The sequence below is a fragment of the Siphateles boraxobius genome, unplaced genomic scaffold (genome assembly GCF_051911475.1).
Source record: "Siphateles boraxobius isolate OS27281-9 unplaced genomic scaffold, OSU_SipBor_1 33, whole genome shotgun sequence".
Taxonomy (NCBI): domain Eukaryota; kingdom Metazoa; phylum Chordata; class Actinopteri; order Cypriniformes; family Leuciscidae; genus Siphateles; species Siphateles boraxobius.
Genome location: NW_027508953.1, coordinates 8,990,320 through 9,009,590, shown reverse-complemented (window position 1 = coordinate 9,009,590; position 19,271 = coordinate 8,990,320). Strand labels below are relative to the sequence as shown.

Genomic DNA, 19,271 nt, shown 5'->3' with positions numbered 1-19,271 from the left:
ATTTTCTCACTTTGGTCCGGACGTGACGACATTCATACGTAACCAAGTAAAGATGGCAGACAGCATCCTTTTGAATCCTATACGGACGAATTCGAGAAAAACTGCGTATTATAATGCTGGCAGACCTACCAGGTATGTAGACGGTTGGATATTGATCTTAAACACCTCTTTTTTAGCTCAAGACTGTCAGTTGAGTTGTTATAATAATGTATGTTTTGATATTGGGTTTGTTTATACCACGGTTCCGGGGTTGAGTGCTAATGGGCTAACAGTCTAGCGGCAGTGTAAATTCAGCAGCGCGAGCTGTCAGTGTCAGATTACAGCTGATAGGACTCGAGAGGATACACGACTCCCCGAGAGATTCGTGTGGTGATTAAGATGTGACATATCATGTGAGATATTTGTAATTCCGGTTCCTTTTCATAAAACATCTGAAGCGTTCTCGCTATGAGCTAACTTATTCTGTAACTTAGTTGTTAGTACATTACATTTATGGAGCATCTCATATTTTGAAGCATGAAGCATTACTTGTGATGTTTAATGAATGTACCTAAGGCTCAGAAGATGTTCTATAAACATCTTCTGAGCCTTAGGTACATCACAAGTATTGCTTCTTGTGCATTTGGTACATAGAACATAATTCACGGTAACGTTACATTCATAGAACATATCATGAGCTTTTGGTGACCATCATATGAGGCTTTGTTCCTTCTATAGCATATCTCATACAGCATCTTGCCTTAGGTATTTGCATCACATGCCATGGTCTGCTGATGCCGATCTTGTCAAGATATCTCTCTGCAAAAGTTTTTCCCATGGTTTATGTGAGGCAAAGATATTAATTTAGAAACTAATGTCTATCTGGTTTTCCTGAACCACATAAACAGCCTAACAGCGGACAGGATCTGTATTTATGGCATCCAGCTGTTTGTCAAATACTGACAGTCTAAGGACCACTTGTGGCGTTGCTGCTTGAGACTATGGACCTAAACCAAAGTGATTGCTTAATTTGATTTCATTGTTTGGGTTAATACTATTGCACATAATAACTTTACGAATAGTTTTGTTTTATTGAGGAGGAAAGAGAAGAGCAGAAGAGCTGACCAGAGTTAGGAGAGATTAATTGGACCACCAGCTATGTTTGGCTGATACGTTGCTTATTCTGCTGTCCTTCTTGATCTATATGGGGTTTTAAGCAGATTTGATGATGATATGATTTCCTTTTTCATACAATTGAATACAAATATCAGTGGTGGCCCTGCAGGCTACAAATCTCTTACATATGCCTCGCTGGACTGTATCGATTCGGTTTATGATTACAACGGTCGGTTGTCTTTTTTTATTACACCCTTTTCTGCTTGACCACTGTCAAGACAGTTTAACCAAAATGTATTTTTAATGAACATCAAAAGCTTAAATCCACATAGACACATGTCAGAGTGATATGCTTTTGTTGACATACCTCAATAATAACTTGCCTATTGTGGCAGGAACCGATTAGCCTTTGTAGAGCTAGTATTTGTAACTCACGAAACTTGTCTATAACATGTCTGGACCATATTTCACCCCCAAACTCAAAAGAAATGAGTTTTAATTATTATGAAATTATACATTATCATGCAGAGTTAGCTTCAACTAAGCCATTTGTTGGTCAACTGTTTGAGCATCCCGACCAGTCCGACTTTCTCATTTACCCTCATGTCGTTTCAAACCCATAAGACTTTTGTTCATCTTCGAAACACAAATGAAGATCTTTTAATGGAACCTGAGAGATTTCGATCGCTCTATTAAAAGTCCATTCCCCCCAAACATTCCCAATTCAGAAAGAAATAGTTATGTAAATCATATGAATCAAGCGGTTTCAATCCAAGGCTCCTCAAGAGACACAATCACTTGATATGATGAACATATTTAATCTTTGACCATTATTCACACATTGATCATGCATTGACCACATTAAATATGGGAAACAAAAGGTCAAACATACTTAATGATTGTTAAGCTGATATGATGGTAATATCTTTTTTTATCAGTCAGTGCAGTAATCTTCACTACACAATGTGAGCGTTCAGTGTTTTGCGGAGGATTAAATTCGATTCACACTAACTGATCTCTCAAATCTATTTCTGCCCTGTTCATTCTTTTAGAAGAAAATGGACCGTTCCTTTTAAAATCCTTAGGACTAGAGTTTGTAGGTTGTTAATGTCCGCCATTGTAAGTGTATAATTCTTCTTTAATAATTTATCCAACTCGATATCACTAGCTTAGGAGGGTCTGTTCAGTCAGCATTGTCTGAGTCTTGTATGTATTTTTATACTTATTTCAGTGTTCAACTGCAAAAGGCTGTCAGTGTTTACAGTGATCACAGAGGCCTAATTGCATGAATTAAGTCTATCCACGGACAACTCTAAAATGAAAAGGGAGCTTGCAGGTTTTGACGCTAATGCTAAAGTGGATCTGGTGCAGAAACGGCCAGGCTTTTGTGTGGGTGGAAGCTGATATCCTCTTGGGACAACGGCTGTTTCAGAGTGTCACAATAGCATTCTGCTGATCTGGGTTTGAGACTCGTCTCGATAAATGAGGAACACAGTGTAAGAGAGGAACAGTTCCCTTAACTTCTGCATTTTTTTTTTTATCCACTCATTCATGTAGGCGCCTTTAAATATGTCCTTATTTCATTGCATAATGTCTTTTTATATTTGATAGGTTATAATGAAAGTAGGAATGTTTTTTGCTGGGTAACAATTTAACAAACAGTCTATTTATTACATTTGAGTCGTGACACCTTAATTTGATATAGAAAACCTATATACCGTTTTTGTAGCTTAGCAGGTTATTTAGCTTTTTGTGAATTTATATAAAAGAGAAATGATCCTACACAACTTTTATATTTTATATTTTTGGCTAAAAATGATGATGCTTAACTTGTCAGAGGTGTAATGCCATCCTTTTTTGTAACAATGTTTCAGGTATCAGATTGAAGACGAATCCTTAAACCTTGATGAGATGCCATTGATGATGTCCGAGGAAGCTTTCGAAAATGACGAAAGTGACTATCAGACTCTGCCCAGAGCCAGAGTGAGTCAGAGACACAGAGGACTGGGCTGGTTCCTCTGCGGAGGATGGAAGGTCCTGTGCATCAGGTAACAATCTACATGACAGCTCACGTTAATATTTAAGCATTAAGTTGCTTCTTTCAATATCTGAGGGCTCACAAATGATCTGGTTATACATAGTATTTGCTTCACCATCGTAAACCACTTTTTAAATTTGATGGCGTGTTTCAAAAATGTGAGGCTCATGGATAAAATGCTGAAAAGAGCAAAAATTAAAAAAACAGCACAGAAGGAATGTGAGAACCTGTTCCGTTTGAATGCCCTCATATTTACAAAACTCGACTGCAAATCACGGTGAGGAATTTTTCACACCAGAATATAAACTTGCTACAACACTGTACTGGTTTGCTTTTGAATGCGCACCCGCTTTTCTCTTTCGTTTTTTAATCGCGATCACGCATACTCAATATGGTCAATAATTTGTGCCATAAGGGAGCCGATATCAATATGGGGGTTAATGAAATAGATTTTTTTTTAATGCATTCTGGTTTTTCCTTTCACTTTTTGAACTCGCAATCAAGTGTACTCTGTGTATAGGGATTTCTGTTGTAAAAAAGTTATTAATTTAGTTAATTTATCTATACAGCCGCTCTGAAGAAAACAGCGATGTTCAGTTCTCATACAATGGTGTCAATGCAGGCAGATCAATAATATTGTTGAATATTAAGTGTCCCCAACTAAGCAAGCCAAAGGCAAAAGTAGCAATAAACCAAAACTACATCGTGCGTTGTCAGTTGTCAATGACGCTCAGGATCTGTTGTGCACCAAATCCTCTGCCATCATCCTGTCAGTCATCTGTCCTTACTCTTGTCACGTGATAAGTGAAATCTGACTCCTGTTGCACTCTGCAGCTCGTGCTGTATGGAGGAGAGCAGACGCTTTCAGTTCATAATAGCATCCATTTTCCGACTGAACTAAATGGGTTTTTATTTCCATACAAAAAACAAAAGGGCAGTGGGGGCGTTATCCTTATTAAAGTTTCAAAAAAGTTATTCAGTGAAGAGCATTGATTGATTTTTTTTGTCTTTTGTAGTGTGATTAACATTAAAAACACAGACAGCAGCAGGAATATTTGGCTGCTGTCACTTTAAGACTAATGCATGGATCTAATATGCTCATACACATGCGTTCTTTCTCCATAGCCATAATCAACTTTTACTTGGATACTCACAAAGGCGGCCATTTTGTGAATTTGTCCGTTTTAGGGCAAAGAGACGTGAAAGAGAATTAACTTTATTATTTGCATGCCGTCTCAGACGCGCAGCTGTGTGCACACAAAACTTCTCACACAGCACGCGCGAGTTCTCTTTCGCTTGAATGCTTAAATTGACAAGGTTTTAAAACGTGTGCAAATGATAAACTTTCATGACTGTGCAGTTCCTTCAACATGGAACGTCTTTCATGCTGAAAAGCGAACCTGCATCCGCCATGTTCAGCACAGAATGAATGACAGGGTCCCCGCTGTCACGCTCGTGCAAGGTAAATAAGAGGATGTAAAAGTGGAAAAGACTAGTAATAAGATTAACGTTAATCAGATATTATGTTCAATGTTTGTGGAAATGCATACAAAAAATCTAAATTGAATCAACCACATTTTAAAAAAACGATTAATCGAAAATCTAAAATTATTTTTGCAAATCTGAAATCTGACTCCTGTTGCACTCTGCAACTCGGGCTGTATATGGAGAAGAGGAGACGCTTTGTTCATAATTTTGGCATCTATTGTATTGTCTAACTGAACTAAAGGGTTTGTATTTCTATAGAAAAAATTACATTACAGTGGCCAAGTAATGTAATCGGTGCGCTACTGAACACCATGTAACACCGGTAACACAGACTACAGCAGCCACCCTACTGCAAATGGATTGTTCTTGAATGTAAAGCCTCTTTCACACCAAGGGGGACATCTATGAAGTTTTATTAATCATTCTAATTCTATGAGAATAGAGAAGTCACCGCCATAGCTATCAAAATAATGGCATAGAGGAACGATATCGTTGGAATTGGTATATCAGAATTATTTTTTCAAACTTATGAATGATAAAAACATTGACTGCCAATCAGAATCCATCCAAATTTAAAAAGAGCAGAAGCTTTCAAAGTGGCAGACAAAATAACTAGAATGCGCGCTTGTAATAATAAAACAGAATGTTACTGTGCGTTGTTGTGGAAGCTAATAGTTGTTGAGAAGGAATATTTTTTTCATTTGGTGGCTTTTATGAAAACATATTGATAAATTTGATTACTTGTGATTAATTTGATTGGTATATTTATTAATATGATTTAAATTTGTTCGTAATTGATTGACAGTCATAGACAGTCATAAACAGACTGATGCACGGGTGGATAGATGGGTAGGTAGATGAAAAGATTGATAGATGGATCGATGGACTGATGGATGTATGGACAGCTAGATAGATAGATAGATAGATAGATAGATAGATAGATAGATAGACAGACAGACAGACGGACAGACAGATAGATGGGTAGGTAGATGAATGGATAGATATGTAGATAGATAGATAGATAGATAGATAGATAGATAGATAGATAGATAGATAGATAGATAGATAGATAGATAGATAGATAGATAGATAGATAGATAGATAGATAGATAGATGTTTTGCTCAAAACATTTAAAATGATCTTGGCCTTCACCTTTTATTAATAAAATGTCACCATTGTTATGCAGCCTATTGTGTGTGTATGTAGTGCTTGTGCCAGGTTGGCTCAGCTCCTTTCTAACGCACCGGTAACTGTGCATGAAATACATGCACAAGCACAGGTTGTGTTTTTTGGTTGAGGTGCTCTCTGCGCATCATCAGGCAGAAGGTCAAACACGCCAACCGAAAATTTGCTAATCCAGCCAACAATATCAATAGGCTCAATGTCTATTTGGACGTGCATTCCCAGAATATCTCAATGCCTTTTGTGTTGCATCAATGACATGTGGCGCAAGTGTGATTAAAAGATATATTAGTAATTTATGGTTATGAAAGTGTGTGCTTGACTCTTCTCCACTTATGCACTAGGTTATCAGCAGCGCATCTCAATTGTAAGCTTGGTATTGATTTTTTTTTTCTTCTCCTAATGAACAAATGGGATTTCACACAGCTGACCAGTTTGATGCTTTCCAGTAATTTTCTGTGTGCTTAGGCAAAGGATTATGAAATGAACAAATAATTCAAGCAGAATAACTCTGCTTATTCAAACGGCCCTATTATTTGAACTACATTCATTTGAGCAAATAATCTCTCTTATGAATCAGGGAGCTGGCACTTACAGACAGGAGACAAAAGGGGCCAACACAAATATTATTATATTTTTTTTCAAGGTTTATGTAATTTAGTTCAGTGCCAGCCAAACCAATCGGCATGACTGTGTAAACTGCGCAGAGTACCGGCAGAGTACCGTCACGCCGTTCAGCAGGGATAGAATATAAAATGAATATGAAGGTCAACTAAGTGTTTGGCGCTCTCCCTGACCTTCACAGCGAATCAGAGCATTCGTTTACTAGGGAGGGGTTTATTTGACGGGGGTGTTACAGAGGACATCATCTACAGGTTTGTTGTTCCCTTTAGGTATCGCTAGGCCTGCATGGAACACACAGAATCCTTAGATGAAGTTTTTCATTGTTCAAGAAACTATACACATCTTCAGGCCCCTTGATTATTTTCTTGTCTTTATTATCAATATGTGTAGTATTCTCAGTCGACATGAAATCAAAATGAACTTGTTTTTTCTCTTTTTAATTCTTCAGTACATTAAAATATATTATATTACGGAAGTAAAATGAGTTGCTTGTTGACATAAATACACAATTAAAATGCTCTTTTTGAGGGTTTCGAGAGCATTCTGCCTCGTCTTATACTATTTTCTGGTGCTACCGTGTCAGTGTTACCTCTTAGTGGAAGTTCTCTCTGTCATCTGCTTGAAGTTCTAGTGAAACTAGGCTGCCTTCACTCTCTGTAACATCAGTTACATTAATGTTGCATTAACGTCAGTTGTATTTCAAGTGGAATCAACTGGATATGCCTGACTGGTGATGAATTCCGCAAAAAGTGTCAGTGTTCGTTTTCAAGTGCATTTTAAGTGATTAACAGGGTGATAATTCACTAAAATCACCGGTTTTCAGCACAACCCTTAAATTAGGAGTTATGACCAGCCTTGATATTTGTTAATTATTCGGTCAGGGTTATTTTTAAATGAAGACCGTTTACTGGAATCCAGGCCTGAACTGCGCCTGTAGCACTGTGTCTCCTTTAAGTGAATTTGTCTAATCACTGGATGATCTTTTTCCTCCCGTGGTCTCTGTCACGCAGCTGTTGTGAATGTCTGGTTCGCACATGTCGCAGGAAGAAAGAGCTGAAGGCTCGGACAGTGTGGCTGGGACATCCCGAGAAATGTGAAGAGAAGTACCCCAGAAATGCCATCAAGAATCAGAAATACAACATTGTCACTTTTGTGCCAGGGGTAAGGCCATATATCTCTGATGCATGTGTTTTGTTGAGAATGCTAACTTCTTTTTTAAAATGGCAAAGTTTTTTATCACTTGGAAAATGCTGTCTTATTATTTTTGTGTATTTATGTCAGTAATATATATTTTTTTAACAATTTAAAATATTATTTTTATATGTATTATTTATTTTAAGGTGCAGAACTTTTTTTGTGCTTGCGTTTATTCTTTAGCTCTCGCTAGGCTGTTTAAAGTGAAATCTCTACCCATTGTATGCACAGCAGATTTGCTCAGTAATCAGGTTAATGTGTAACTAGCTGTGAAGGAAGGGGGTGTAACAGCAATCTAACGGATCTTTTTCCACTGAGTGTGTAAGCGATCTACTGTATTATGACTGCTGGCGATGTCTTATTCAGAGGAACGCACCTCGTGTATGTGTCCTTGGCAAAGTATTTGCAGCTTGTACGTTGAATTATGTATAAGCCAATCAGGTGTGCCACCAAAAGCTGTGTTAGGATGTCACATGTATTACTGTCATTACAAGTACTTAAATGCTTTTCGATTCATATTGTCATGGGCATATTATTAAATCTTCTTGCTTATCTTATTGCTGGTTGTAGATTTATTTGTGGTGCTTTCTCTTTCTTTTGTTTTAGGTTCTTTACCAGCAGTTTAAGTTCTTCCTCAACTTGTATTTTCTGGTAGTGGCTTGTTCTCAGTTTGTTCCATCGCTTAAGATAGGATATTTGTACACTTACTGGGCCCCGCTGGTGAGTACGTCTAACCATATGAAGGTGGAGATTGAACTCTAAAAGTAAATTCATTCATCACTTTTGTTCACCCCCCCCCCCCCCCCACCCCCCTTGTCTTTCAGGGTTTTGTGTTGGCTGTCACCATGGTGAGAGAGGCAGTTGACGAAGTTCGCCGTTGCAGGAGAGATAAAGAGATGAATTCCCAGCTGTACAGTAAACTCACAATGAGAGGTGACCACAACGTGACACATCCTGATGATGTTATAGATGATGTGTCATATGCACATGTTTTGAGCGCCATTGACTAACTCCAAGAGTTGCAGCCTTTGAAGCCTATGAAAATAATGAAATATTGAAAAGTTGATACTGAGTATATCCAATTTTTTTTTTACATTGTAGGTAATGACTTGATGTATTCAAATCCTCATCCAGTGTTTTAGAAATCTAAAATCATTTACCTCAGGTTTTGCAATTGTTGTAAAATTATTTATTATTTAATCTGTTAATCTTACATTTTTTAAATGGTATTTAGTTCATTTTCAATGTAATTTAATGTATATTTCTCAAAGTACATCCAATTGCATAGAAAATATGAAGTTTAGTGACTACTATACAAAATATGCAATTCAATAATTTTATGAACATGATATTACATGTATAAAGGTGCAATCCTCCACATTTCTGAGAATCACAGTGTTTCACTCATGGGTGATATGCAACTTGTTGAGCTTCGATGATAATTTATTTTCACCATACAAAGAATGCAAATGACTTGTTAAACGCCCTGTCTGGGTTTAATTTATGAATAAATGATCCGTAAAGAATGTCTTTCTCCATCTAGTGGGAAACGGGTACTCTGCTAGGAGCTTTTGTGTGCATGTGTGTGAAATCTTAGCAACTCTGTTCAGTCCCAGTTAGCTCTGAATGTTCTTTTAGAAAAATCAAATTGAAAATGTGCTTACTGAATTAAACATAGTTAACCCATCTTGATATGTTAACTTTTACAACCCTTATATTTATAAATTTAAAAAGTATTTTGATTAAATGTAAACTGCCTAAGGCTTAATCATTCATTTCTAATTACAATTATTTGTCCATCTTGCTTTTCAGGGAAGGTCCAAATAAGGAGCTCAGACATACAGGTCGGAGATTTAATCATTGTGGAAAAGGTTTGTTGTCCTTTTTTATCCCTTCCTCTCTCTTTTGTTGTTCAAGGTATCAGCATAAACTTTCTGCTATGTGATCTGTCACATGAAATCCTGTCATTCTTTCAGTGGGACATTGTGTCTGTCTCTCCCCTTACTGTCTGTGGTTCGCTTTAATTGCTTGCTAGGGAAATGACCTTGTTCAATTATTCAACACAACACTAAGAACACTAAAAACGTTACAGAACTGGATTCACTGACACGCACATATACAGTGTGTGTGTGTAAATATATATATATATATATATATATATATATGTGTGTGTATGTATGTATGTATGTGTATAAGTATATATATGTGAATAAATGAATATCTCTAAAGATTATAAGCTGTGTACTGTAGGTGGCCAGCTTGCTCAGTTTTGAAGCAAAGATAGCATGGATACCTTATGTGCCTTTTTAACAATGTCTGGTGTTTTGTTTTGTAGAATCAGAGAATTCCTGCTGATATGATTTTTTTGAGAACTTCTGAGAAGTCTGGTGAGTTTCACTCTTCACATACAACCAGAGCTTTCAGTCGTCCCTGAAAATTACTTTATTAACCCAGTGGTTTCCAACACTGTGCCCGTATGCAGCCTGTGAGTCACTTGTAGAGAACATTTTAAAAATACACATTTTATTCCTTCATTTTCTTTCTTTTTTATAATTTTGATATATACATATATATTCATATGTTTACACACACACATGCAGTAGGCCTCAAAACTTTTAGGCATTTTATTCTCACAGCAAATCTATTAACGTCATTAAATAAGATAATAAAAATATCAAACCACGTGGCCCAAGGTGAATACAAGTGTCTTAGAAGAGTAACCACAGGAAGCTCATCACATGAACTATATACAAATTCAACTGATGTTTCATAATATTAAAGTGTCCAAATACTTTCTTAATTTTCATTTGAAACCTTAAAAACATCTTTATGAGAGCTGTTTCTCTTCTAAAGTGTGCCTGTACATTTTTTTCTATAAGTGCCACTTTTTAATATTTTGTTGAAGTGAACATGGCTCATGCTTCACTTTCTGGTTTGAACGTATCGCTTCTTGAATTCAGAGGAACTATGTTCTCTGTGTGAGAGTGAGCGAGAGTGTGTGTGTGTGTGTGTACGATTACCAGCATTTGCCTTGACTCTGAGCCATATAAATGACTTAAGTCACATTATAACACATTATTACAGTTGTTGTAGTTATTTATTGTACAGTTTTCAATAGCAGCTGAAATTGCTGTGCTTTCCATAGTGACAGAAATTGCTGTACTTTCCATAGTGAAATTAAAATCAGAAAAATATTTTATAAAAATAGTTTTTGTCTGATATGCTTAACCAGTTTTTCATTGGCCCTTTGAATTTACTTTAAATAAATTGGATAGAATTTTTAAACACAATTTCTTCACTTGTTTTCGTTCTTAATTTTTCACTTAATTCATTTTCTCCTGTTTGTTTTTTAGATTTTCTGTCTACATATATTTTTTTACAGAGTTGATTATTAAAAATGTCTTTGTAAGATATTAACCAAGTCTTAGTGAGCAGATCCTTTAATGTGTTGTATGGTTTACTGAAGCATGTAAAACATGTCCATATTTCACCCCAACCTCAAAAGATTATTATTATTATAAAAAAAAATTTATACAGTCATTGAAGTCTATTTTAAGATTTGGACATTATCTTCATTACAATTCTTAATATTATAACGCAAAATCTCATTTCGTGAATTTTTTTAAAATTAATTTTATATATATATATGTATATATATATATTATATTTTTCAAAGAAATGACCGAATATGTTTTGACAGGCTGTACTTCAGTAAGGCTTGATAATGTAGGCAAACTCAGTATATGGAACATGATGAACGCTGAAGCATTTGCACTGAGAACTTAAAGACTGTGACCTTTCCTGTCTACCGCCTACCGTTATATCAGTCTTGTCTGAGATCAATATGAACAATATGTTAAGCATTCAGAGTTCTTTAGTGTATAGGGGCCAAAGATTTGGCTCATAATAAATGTGTCCTTCACACATTCATCTCCAGTCCTCTCACTATTCTGTCTGTGAAAAAAATAGTACAACCTCAGAACAGATCACTGCATGTTATCAAGTTAAATTACATTTTTGAAAGAATAATGTGACTAAATAATGTGTTAAAATGTTGAAAATCTTTTGTTTTACCAGGTTCATGTTTTATTAGAACAGATCAGCTGGATGGAGAGACAGATTGGAAACTGCGAGTCACTGTTGCTTGTACTCAAAGACTACCTGCCTTAGGGGTATGAACATTTTCTTGCACAAAAACAGTACATGCTCCATATTGCTGTGATCTTAATGCATGTTAACAATAAATTATGCAAATATTTGCTGATATAAGATGCTTGACTAGTATAAAATACAAAATAGTATAAAATATCATCTAGTCCGAGTCTTTCACATTTTAAGTCTATTAATAGTGCATTCATGCTTGACTCATTTAAATGTTTTTATAGTAGTCTGTGAGGTATGAAGAAAAAAATGTCACTGTTGACCCCCCACCCCCACATCTTTTTTGTGGCATACATTTAGCTTGAATATGCTTCTGTATCACAACAAAAATGGCTTTATTGCTTAAAATAAAGTATATATATAAAGATTTTAAAAGCTTTGAACCGTCAGACACGTCAGCACGTACCATCTACTTCTGGAGCGAAAGCAGCTGCATCCAAAATCACATTTCAGTTCCTTCTGTTCTGTTCGCGGATGGGTCGGTAACTTTACCCCCGTAGGCCCACGCTCAGACTCTCTCAGGCTGATGATACGTAGGCTCATGTTTGATATCACTGTGTATCTGATTTACTGGCCGGAGGGTTTGTTTCACATGGGCCGGTAACTTTACCCTGAGAGACAACTGGAATCCACCAAACGGTCTGTCTCCCAGTGCCATCAGCGTGGAGATGACACTCACCTCGAGCAAGGGTTCACGTTTGTATTTGTCTTTCCGAAACCACTTAATGTGATCACAGAATTAAAATTTCAACAAGTCGCCGAATGATTGGCGCAGTAAAGCAGCGGGAGCGGTCGGATCGGGTGTCTGGTGGGCTTGACAGTCAGATCGCTAAACATCCCTGTTTTTCATCAAATGCAAAAGACATTATAATTTGTAAGCAACCCGTCAGTGTTTTAATTGCGTTGTTTTGTCTGCATTTTCTGTTCTGTTTGACTTGTGGCAGGATGTCAGAAGGGGCTTATTTTCATGAGAATCACTCTGATTGCTAGTCACTTTGAGTCCTGCCATAACACTTGCACGAAACAAGAGGATAAGTTTGGAGCGTGCCCAGAACTTTGTTCATTGGATGACATTTCTGGTGCTGATTTATTGCGTTAATGTTTTTCTTGACCTTTCCGTTTGCTTATCCGCAGGATCTCTTCTCCATCAGTGCATACGTTTACGCCCAGAAGCCTCAACTGGACATTCACAGTTTTGAGGGGAACTTCACAAGGGTAAGAGAAACTGCTATTAATAAAGGAATTTTTACGATGCTTCGTTTACCATGCGCTGTGGCGTCATGGCTCCAATTTAAACCCGCTGTTAGGTTTTTGTAGAGGTATTTAATGTTGTGTTGTTGCCCAGTAAACTAAACCTAACCGCTGTTTTTAATTGCACATTAAAATAACATGGATTCTCAAAGTGTGCCTGTTCACATGACTATGAGCTGAAGTGTCTCTGGAATGTAAAACCGGCCAACGAGGCGCATTCCTCGCAACGCTGATGACATCACGGGTTGTTAGGCTCACTCCCAGCCCATTGGACGAGCACAGTTCCTTATTAACAGCAGATTAGCGCAGTACCGGAGAAAGAAAGAGGGAGGAAAAAGGGACCCCCCACATGAAGCCTGTCTTTGTTTGAAGTCTTCGCTCTTGGCCACACAGCATGCAGGGGCAGAAGATCACTTCCTGCGCTGAGTCACCCTCCTGAGCCTGCTTTCACAAATCTGCAGCTATAGGGACACACTTCCAAACGCTGTTTCCCACAGTTCTTTACTGCCCACAAACTTGCTGCACCTTATTGCCACTTCAGTGCTTTGTTTATTTAAAGGAGTATGTTGTCATTATTTACTCACCCTTTTGTTGTCCAGACCCATAGGAATTTCTTTCTCGAATATTCTCTTTTTAATTAAAGCTAATTTACTGTCAATTTAAAGCTTTAAATCTCTTGCCCCTCCCCCCCCCCATTCGTTATAATTGCATAGAAAAGTGCCACCAGTACATTATTCAAAATGACATGAGGGTAAGTAAATGATGACAGAATTTTCATTACTGAGTGAACTATCATTTTAATAAAGTTTTATGATTCGGACATCAATACAGGCCCTTACAGTGACATTTAAATCCATTGATTAATCACTTGATTGATCGCTTCTGCTTTTATTATTCTCATTTGTATGTCACTTTGGATGAAACAATCTATAATTGTTAATGTGAATATGATCGTTCTTAATGTCTCACATGCACTCACATCTGTGTTAGTATCGCAGAGATCAGCCTATTTAAAATGTGATGTTTTATTACACTTGACTTTAATATGTGTATGTTAATTTTGGGGAAATTTGGCGACAACCTGGTTTGGAATTTTTTTTTTTTATTGTTCTAAATTAAAATATTTCTTTTTGTCGTAGGTTTTGGATTTGGGGTTACTTTCTAGTATTTATTATTAGCTTTATACAGTATATACTACCAGTAAAAAGTGGTGGTTTGGTAAAATTTTATAAATATTTTTGAAAAGAAGATTCTTATCATCACCAAGGCTGCATTTAATTACATTTTTTTTAAACAGTAAGATTATGAAATGTTATTACAACTGTTTTCTGTTTTAACATTTTAATTCATAAAATGCTGAATTGTGCCCAAGAAACATTTATTATTTGCAATGTTGAAAACAGTTGTGCTGCCTAATATTTGTATGAAAACCATGATACATTTTGTATGATTCTTTGTATTTATTCATTTATTTAAAAGATAAATCTTTTGTAACGATCTAAAATGTAATTTTACTTTTTTACGTCTTTACTACTTTAATTTTAATCACTTTTTGACTAAGTTGACTCCAGACTTTTGAACAGTAGTATAAAAATAATGATGTTCCAAAATAAACAAAACATTTTCTCATTTACATAGCTAAATAAATGCATTTGTCCATATATTTGTAGAAAGAAAGGGGGTTTAACTAGATTTAGACATAAATCGACCAGTTCACATGTTATAGTTAAAAAAAATAGTTCACCCGAAAATGAAAATTCTATCATCATTTATGTTCAATCTTCTGCAGAACATAGAAGATATTTTGATAAATATTGGTAATCAAACAGTTTTGATGAGTATTGACTTCCATTGTGTTGACAAAAATCACAGGGACATTTCTCAAAATATCATTTTGTATGTACCGCTAAAGAAAGTCATACAAGTCTGGAACAACATGAGTAAGTGATGACAGAATTAACATTTTTGGGTGAACTATCCCTTTAAGTTATGATGCAGCCATATGTTTTTCATTAAACTGTCAGATTCACAGCTGCAGAAAAAAATGATGAATGCTCATCTTGGAACTGTTCCTTTCTATTTCAACGAAATCTTATAAGTTTACCTAAAAGTTTTATATAACTTTTATCCTACGTACGGAGTTATGATTTATGATTTAAAACACTCCCATTTCTTTAACCCTGTCTTTTGAGCCTTATCATTGAGAAAAGGCCCTTTTTCTTGATAAACCTCTCTTAAGTTTCTGTCAGGTTGGCATTGCTACATCTGTTGGCCAGAAAGAGACAAATGACAAAGCAAGTGGGCCGTCTTGAATAGAGGACACATCTCTCTCGCGATCTGCATCAATGCGCATGTCTCAGCAGCCGCGATGTGTGTGGCCCTCTTTCTCACTGTATATTATGCCCTACTGACAGCGGATAATTAGATATCATCCGTATTCACCCAGCCGCAACGTGTTATGTGGAAAAAAGCATTTAAAGATTTAATTTCTGCGCTTCTCCCGTGATTAATGGCCTGGGGTCAGAAATTCTGTTCTGTTCTGCTCAGCACAGAGCGTGCTTACACTAAACAAGGTCTTATTATGATGTTCAGCATGGTGCTGTTTTTGTAAACAAGGCAAATCAAGTCAAACCGATTTCGCCATTCCCTCTAAATGGACTGTGTCGCTAAACCGGGCATTAGTGTAATTCAATCTGTTGTCTAATTCCCTACTTGCCATTCGCCGTGATGAAAGTTCATCGATTCATTATTTGTGCTTTGAGTCTTTGTCATTTTTATTGACCTGCTTTTTAAAGGCCATAATTGATAACCGCTTTTTCCTGTGCTAGATAACCATGAAATCAAAACAGACTGAGATGTATAAACCCAGACTAATGTACGACCTCTGTTCCCAGGAGGACTGTGACCCTCCCATCCACGAGAGTTTGAGCATTGAGAACACCCTGTGGGCCAGCACTGTGGTGGCATCTGGTAAGCAAAGTCTTTTCCAGCGTGAATTTTCTTTTATAGAAATTTAAGAAAAACACAAGCCTCAGAGGTCTGAAATATTCATCACAGGTCAAATATCTTTTGAGTTTATTGTGTTGTAGAAGAGTGTGCCGTTGATACTGAGGCAATCCGCCAGCATCACTCAAGACCCCCTTCGCTCTCCCGTTTGTTTGTCACTTGAGATCACCAGACTCATCTGCTACTATTCAAACAATCTCATGAGCAGAGAAATATGAGTAGCCGTTAATGGGAAGCCGAAGTGTCTGGCTTTTTGCAGTCCTATCCCTGCGGTGTCAATGAAACGTGTCCCCAAAGAACAGGTCCGAGATCGGTTTTTGCCGCTACGCTTTCTCCGACATCTCCTAGGGGTCTGTTGTTTAGAATCTGATCCCAGTTCAACAATAATAGCAGGGCTATTCCTTTAAGCGGCATGCGTTTGTGCCAGCGATCGGCCCTTCATTGATCTGTGGTTGCCCATGTCTTGGTTCTCCAGGGCTTTTTAGAGGTTCTTCATATTCCCCAGCATGGTGTGACCTTCAGCCGAAGAAAGTCCTTCCATATCTCCCCGCAAAACACAGTCTGGTGACGTCATCCCATCCAACCAAGCAGACCCAACACAAAACACCATGGGCGAGAAACCGATATGCCCTGTAGTCCTAGCCCATTAAAGACCCCCTTGAGAGCAGCCTAGGTTTCGTTGCTTTCCAAACATGAAACAATATGTCGAGCTTAAAGAAAATGAGAAATATTTAAACTCTGTTTCAGCATGTTATATATTGTGTTACAGTGTTTAAACAAAAGTTGGACTTCGGCACTTCCTCGTTTTGTGGTAGGCTGCATACTCTATCAGTAATTAGTTTACTTTAATGAATCAGTCCATTACCAAAGCAGCCCCATTGATCTGACTATAATAGGCCTCATTGTAACGGTTTATTTCTGGGTGTCCCACATATTGAATCATTTGTCTGAGTCTCAGCTGCATCCGTTAACTGGATACACACTTTTTGAGCTAATTGTTCACTAGACCGGCCATAGACACACGGCCTGTTTATTTATTGTTGTCCGTTTGCAATCAGTAATCCAATTTTTTTGATTTTTTTCAGGTACTGTCATAGGTGTGGTCATATATACAGGGAAAGAGATGCGAAGTGTGCTGAACACGTCGCAGTCCAAAAACAAGGTGGGTTTGTTTGTTTGTTTGGTTATGAAAAGTGAAATACTTGGTTTCTTTAATTAGTTTTTCTCCCAAAGGCTGATTGTTTGAATATATATATATATATATATATAATTCAATAACATAAGTATGAATTGTGATATCTACAGTTGTATTGTCAATATTCACTAGACATTACCCAGGGATTGTTTTTCTTTTTCCTTTTAACCTTTCAATTTAAACCAAATAAAAATAACGAACAGTTGAGGTGGTTTTCAACCCTGATCTTAGTGATGAATTTTGGACCTGTCGATGTGAAAGGACAACCCCAGAGAGATTAATCTAGAGGGAAATTAACCAACCAAGGGCTTGCGTGACATTTGTGGCAGAGCCTTAATCCTGCAGAATTCTCCTTAATGATTAGATACAGTGGACGTCAATGCTGTAAAAGTAAACTTAAAAACGTCAAATCCCATTACACTCATTACCCCTCCCCTAACTGACCCCTGCTGTCTTTGGCCTTTGTTTCCTTTTTTAAACTTATCCACATAGTTCAGAGCTCTGGCATTGTTCTACTCATAGAGTATGTACACGACTGGTCCAAAATGTAGGGGTTGGTACCTTTTTTTATGTTTTTTATGTCTTGCACTCACAGAGCCTGCATTTATTAAATAAAAAATAGTAAAAACAGTAATATTTTGAAATATTAGTACAATTTAAAATAGCTGTTTTCTGTAGGTATGGGAGGCATTTTTTTATATTTTATAAACACTTTTGTTATACTGGTTGAAACTCTCTTCATATCCTGAGAGCAATCACTAATAGAAGTGGTCAAAATATTAAAATGCAACCCATGACATTCTACCCGGAGCTTTATGCATTTCTATGTCAACACCATTAACGGCGAAATAAATGCAGCAGTCAGGTGGTACAAGTAAGAGCTCTGTAAGTTGTTTACATTCATTATTATTGTAATGTTATGTGCTGTGAGACATAAGGTAGTTTAACACTCTCTTTCATCTCGTGGCGCTTTGTAGCTGTGTGCGTTCATGTGTTTTGGATCAGGTGTGTCTTTGGAGATGCAAGGGTGGGTGGGAAGGGTGGGATCTCAAGCTTTCAAAGCTTTTTTGCTATTGATAGCCTCTCTGAAATTGCCTACCCTACCTTGAATATATATATATATATATATATATATATATATATAAATGTATGTCATTACTACTGTGAAGCAAAGCTGAATTTCCAGCGTCAGTCTTTAGTGTCATATGAACTTTCAGAAATAATTCTATGCAGATTTGGTGCTCAAGAAACATTTCTTATTATCAGTATTGAAAACGGCTCAAGCTGCTATTTTTGTGGAAACCACAATATAAAATTGTCAGATTTTCTAAAATATTAATAAAGAAAAGCATTTATTTTAAAAAGAAAAGTTATTAATGTAACAAAAATATTGCTGACCCCAAACTTGTTAAAATTCGCCTACCCAACTCCTATAGCTATTAATGACTTGATAGATCTTAAAACAGCATGTCATTGTACTTTCTTAAATCTTACTTGCAAGGTGTGTGTAAAGCCTTAAGGCCCCGATATACTCACGGAAAAGTTATTTTTCATCCTTCGCTTAGGGGTAAAACGAATTTCGAAATGCAGGGATATGCTGTTAGCGAACATCCTGACGCAGCCCACGCTCATTTAGAATGTGAATATGTGCTATCAACAAAATAAACACAAAACAAAACTGAGAAAACATCAAGAATTTTTTTTTAAAAGGATAAGAAAAGCATCTGATCAAAGCAACATGTTTGAATGAGCTTTGCAATTCGACACATCAAGTTTATTTATATAGCACTTTAAACAATAGATAGCTTAAAATCAAGCAAATTAAACATTAAAATTGTGTCAGTGTGTCGTTTCATCAGTACTACAACTTCATTTTCTACTATTAAGCAGCTCTCCAGTGTGTTCATGTTTTTACTCGCAGACGTCTGACCTTGACGGACTGAACTGGAGAAATGAAGCGGAAAAAGATTTCCTCGTGAAAGAAGGCGGAGCCTCCGTGCACATCTACCTATTACGTAATCGCCACGGATCAATGG

The 19,271-nt window shown here is 36.8% G+C and overlaps 1 protein-coding gene across 2 annotated transcripts in view; it reads left to right on the top strand.

Moving 5' to 3' along the window:
• The first annotated feature begins 30 nt into the window (after positions 1-30).
• atp9b (ATPase phospholipid transporting 9B) overlaps positions 31-19,271 on the top strand; it is a 60,329-nt gene continuing 41,088 nt past the window's right edge. The window contains exons 1-11 of one of the 2 annotated variants that reach the window (XM_077195395.1): positions 31-132; positions 2,970-3,143; positions 7,439-7,589; positions 8,229-8,342; positions 8,447-8,555; positions 9,435-9,493; positions 9,958-10,009; positions 11,700-11,794; positions 12,918-12,998; positions 15,929-16,004; positions 17,126-17,202. In XM_077195395.1, coding sequence (XP_077051510.1) covers positions 53-132; positions 2,970-3,143; positions 7,439-7,589; positions 8,229-8,342; positions 8,447-8,555; positions 9,435-9,493; positions 9,958-10,009; positions 11,700-11,794; positions 12,918-12,998; positions 15,929-16,004; positions 17,126-17,202 — 1,068 coding nt within the window. In that variant the 5' untranslated portion in view covers positions 31-52. The remainder of the gene's footprint in view (positions 133-2,969; positions 3,144-7,438; positions 7,590-8,228; positions 8,343-8,446; positions 8,556-9,434; positions 9,494-9,957; positions 10,010-11,699; positions 11,795-12,917; positions 12,999-15,928; positions 16,005-17,125; positions 17,203-19,271) is intronic. The other variant, XM_077195396.1, reaches the window with a different exon arrangement.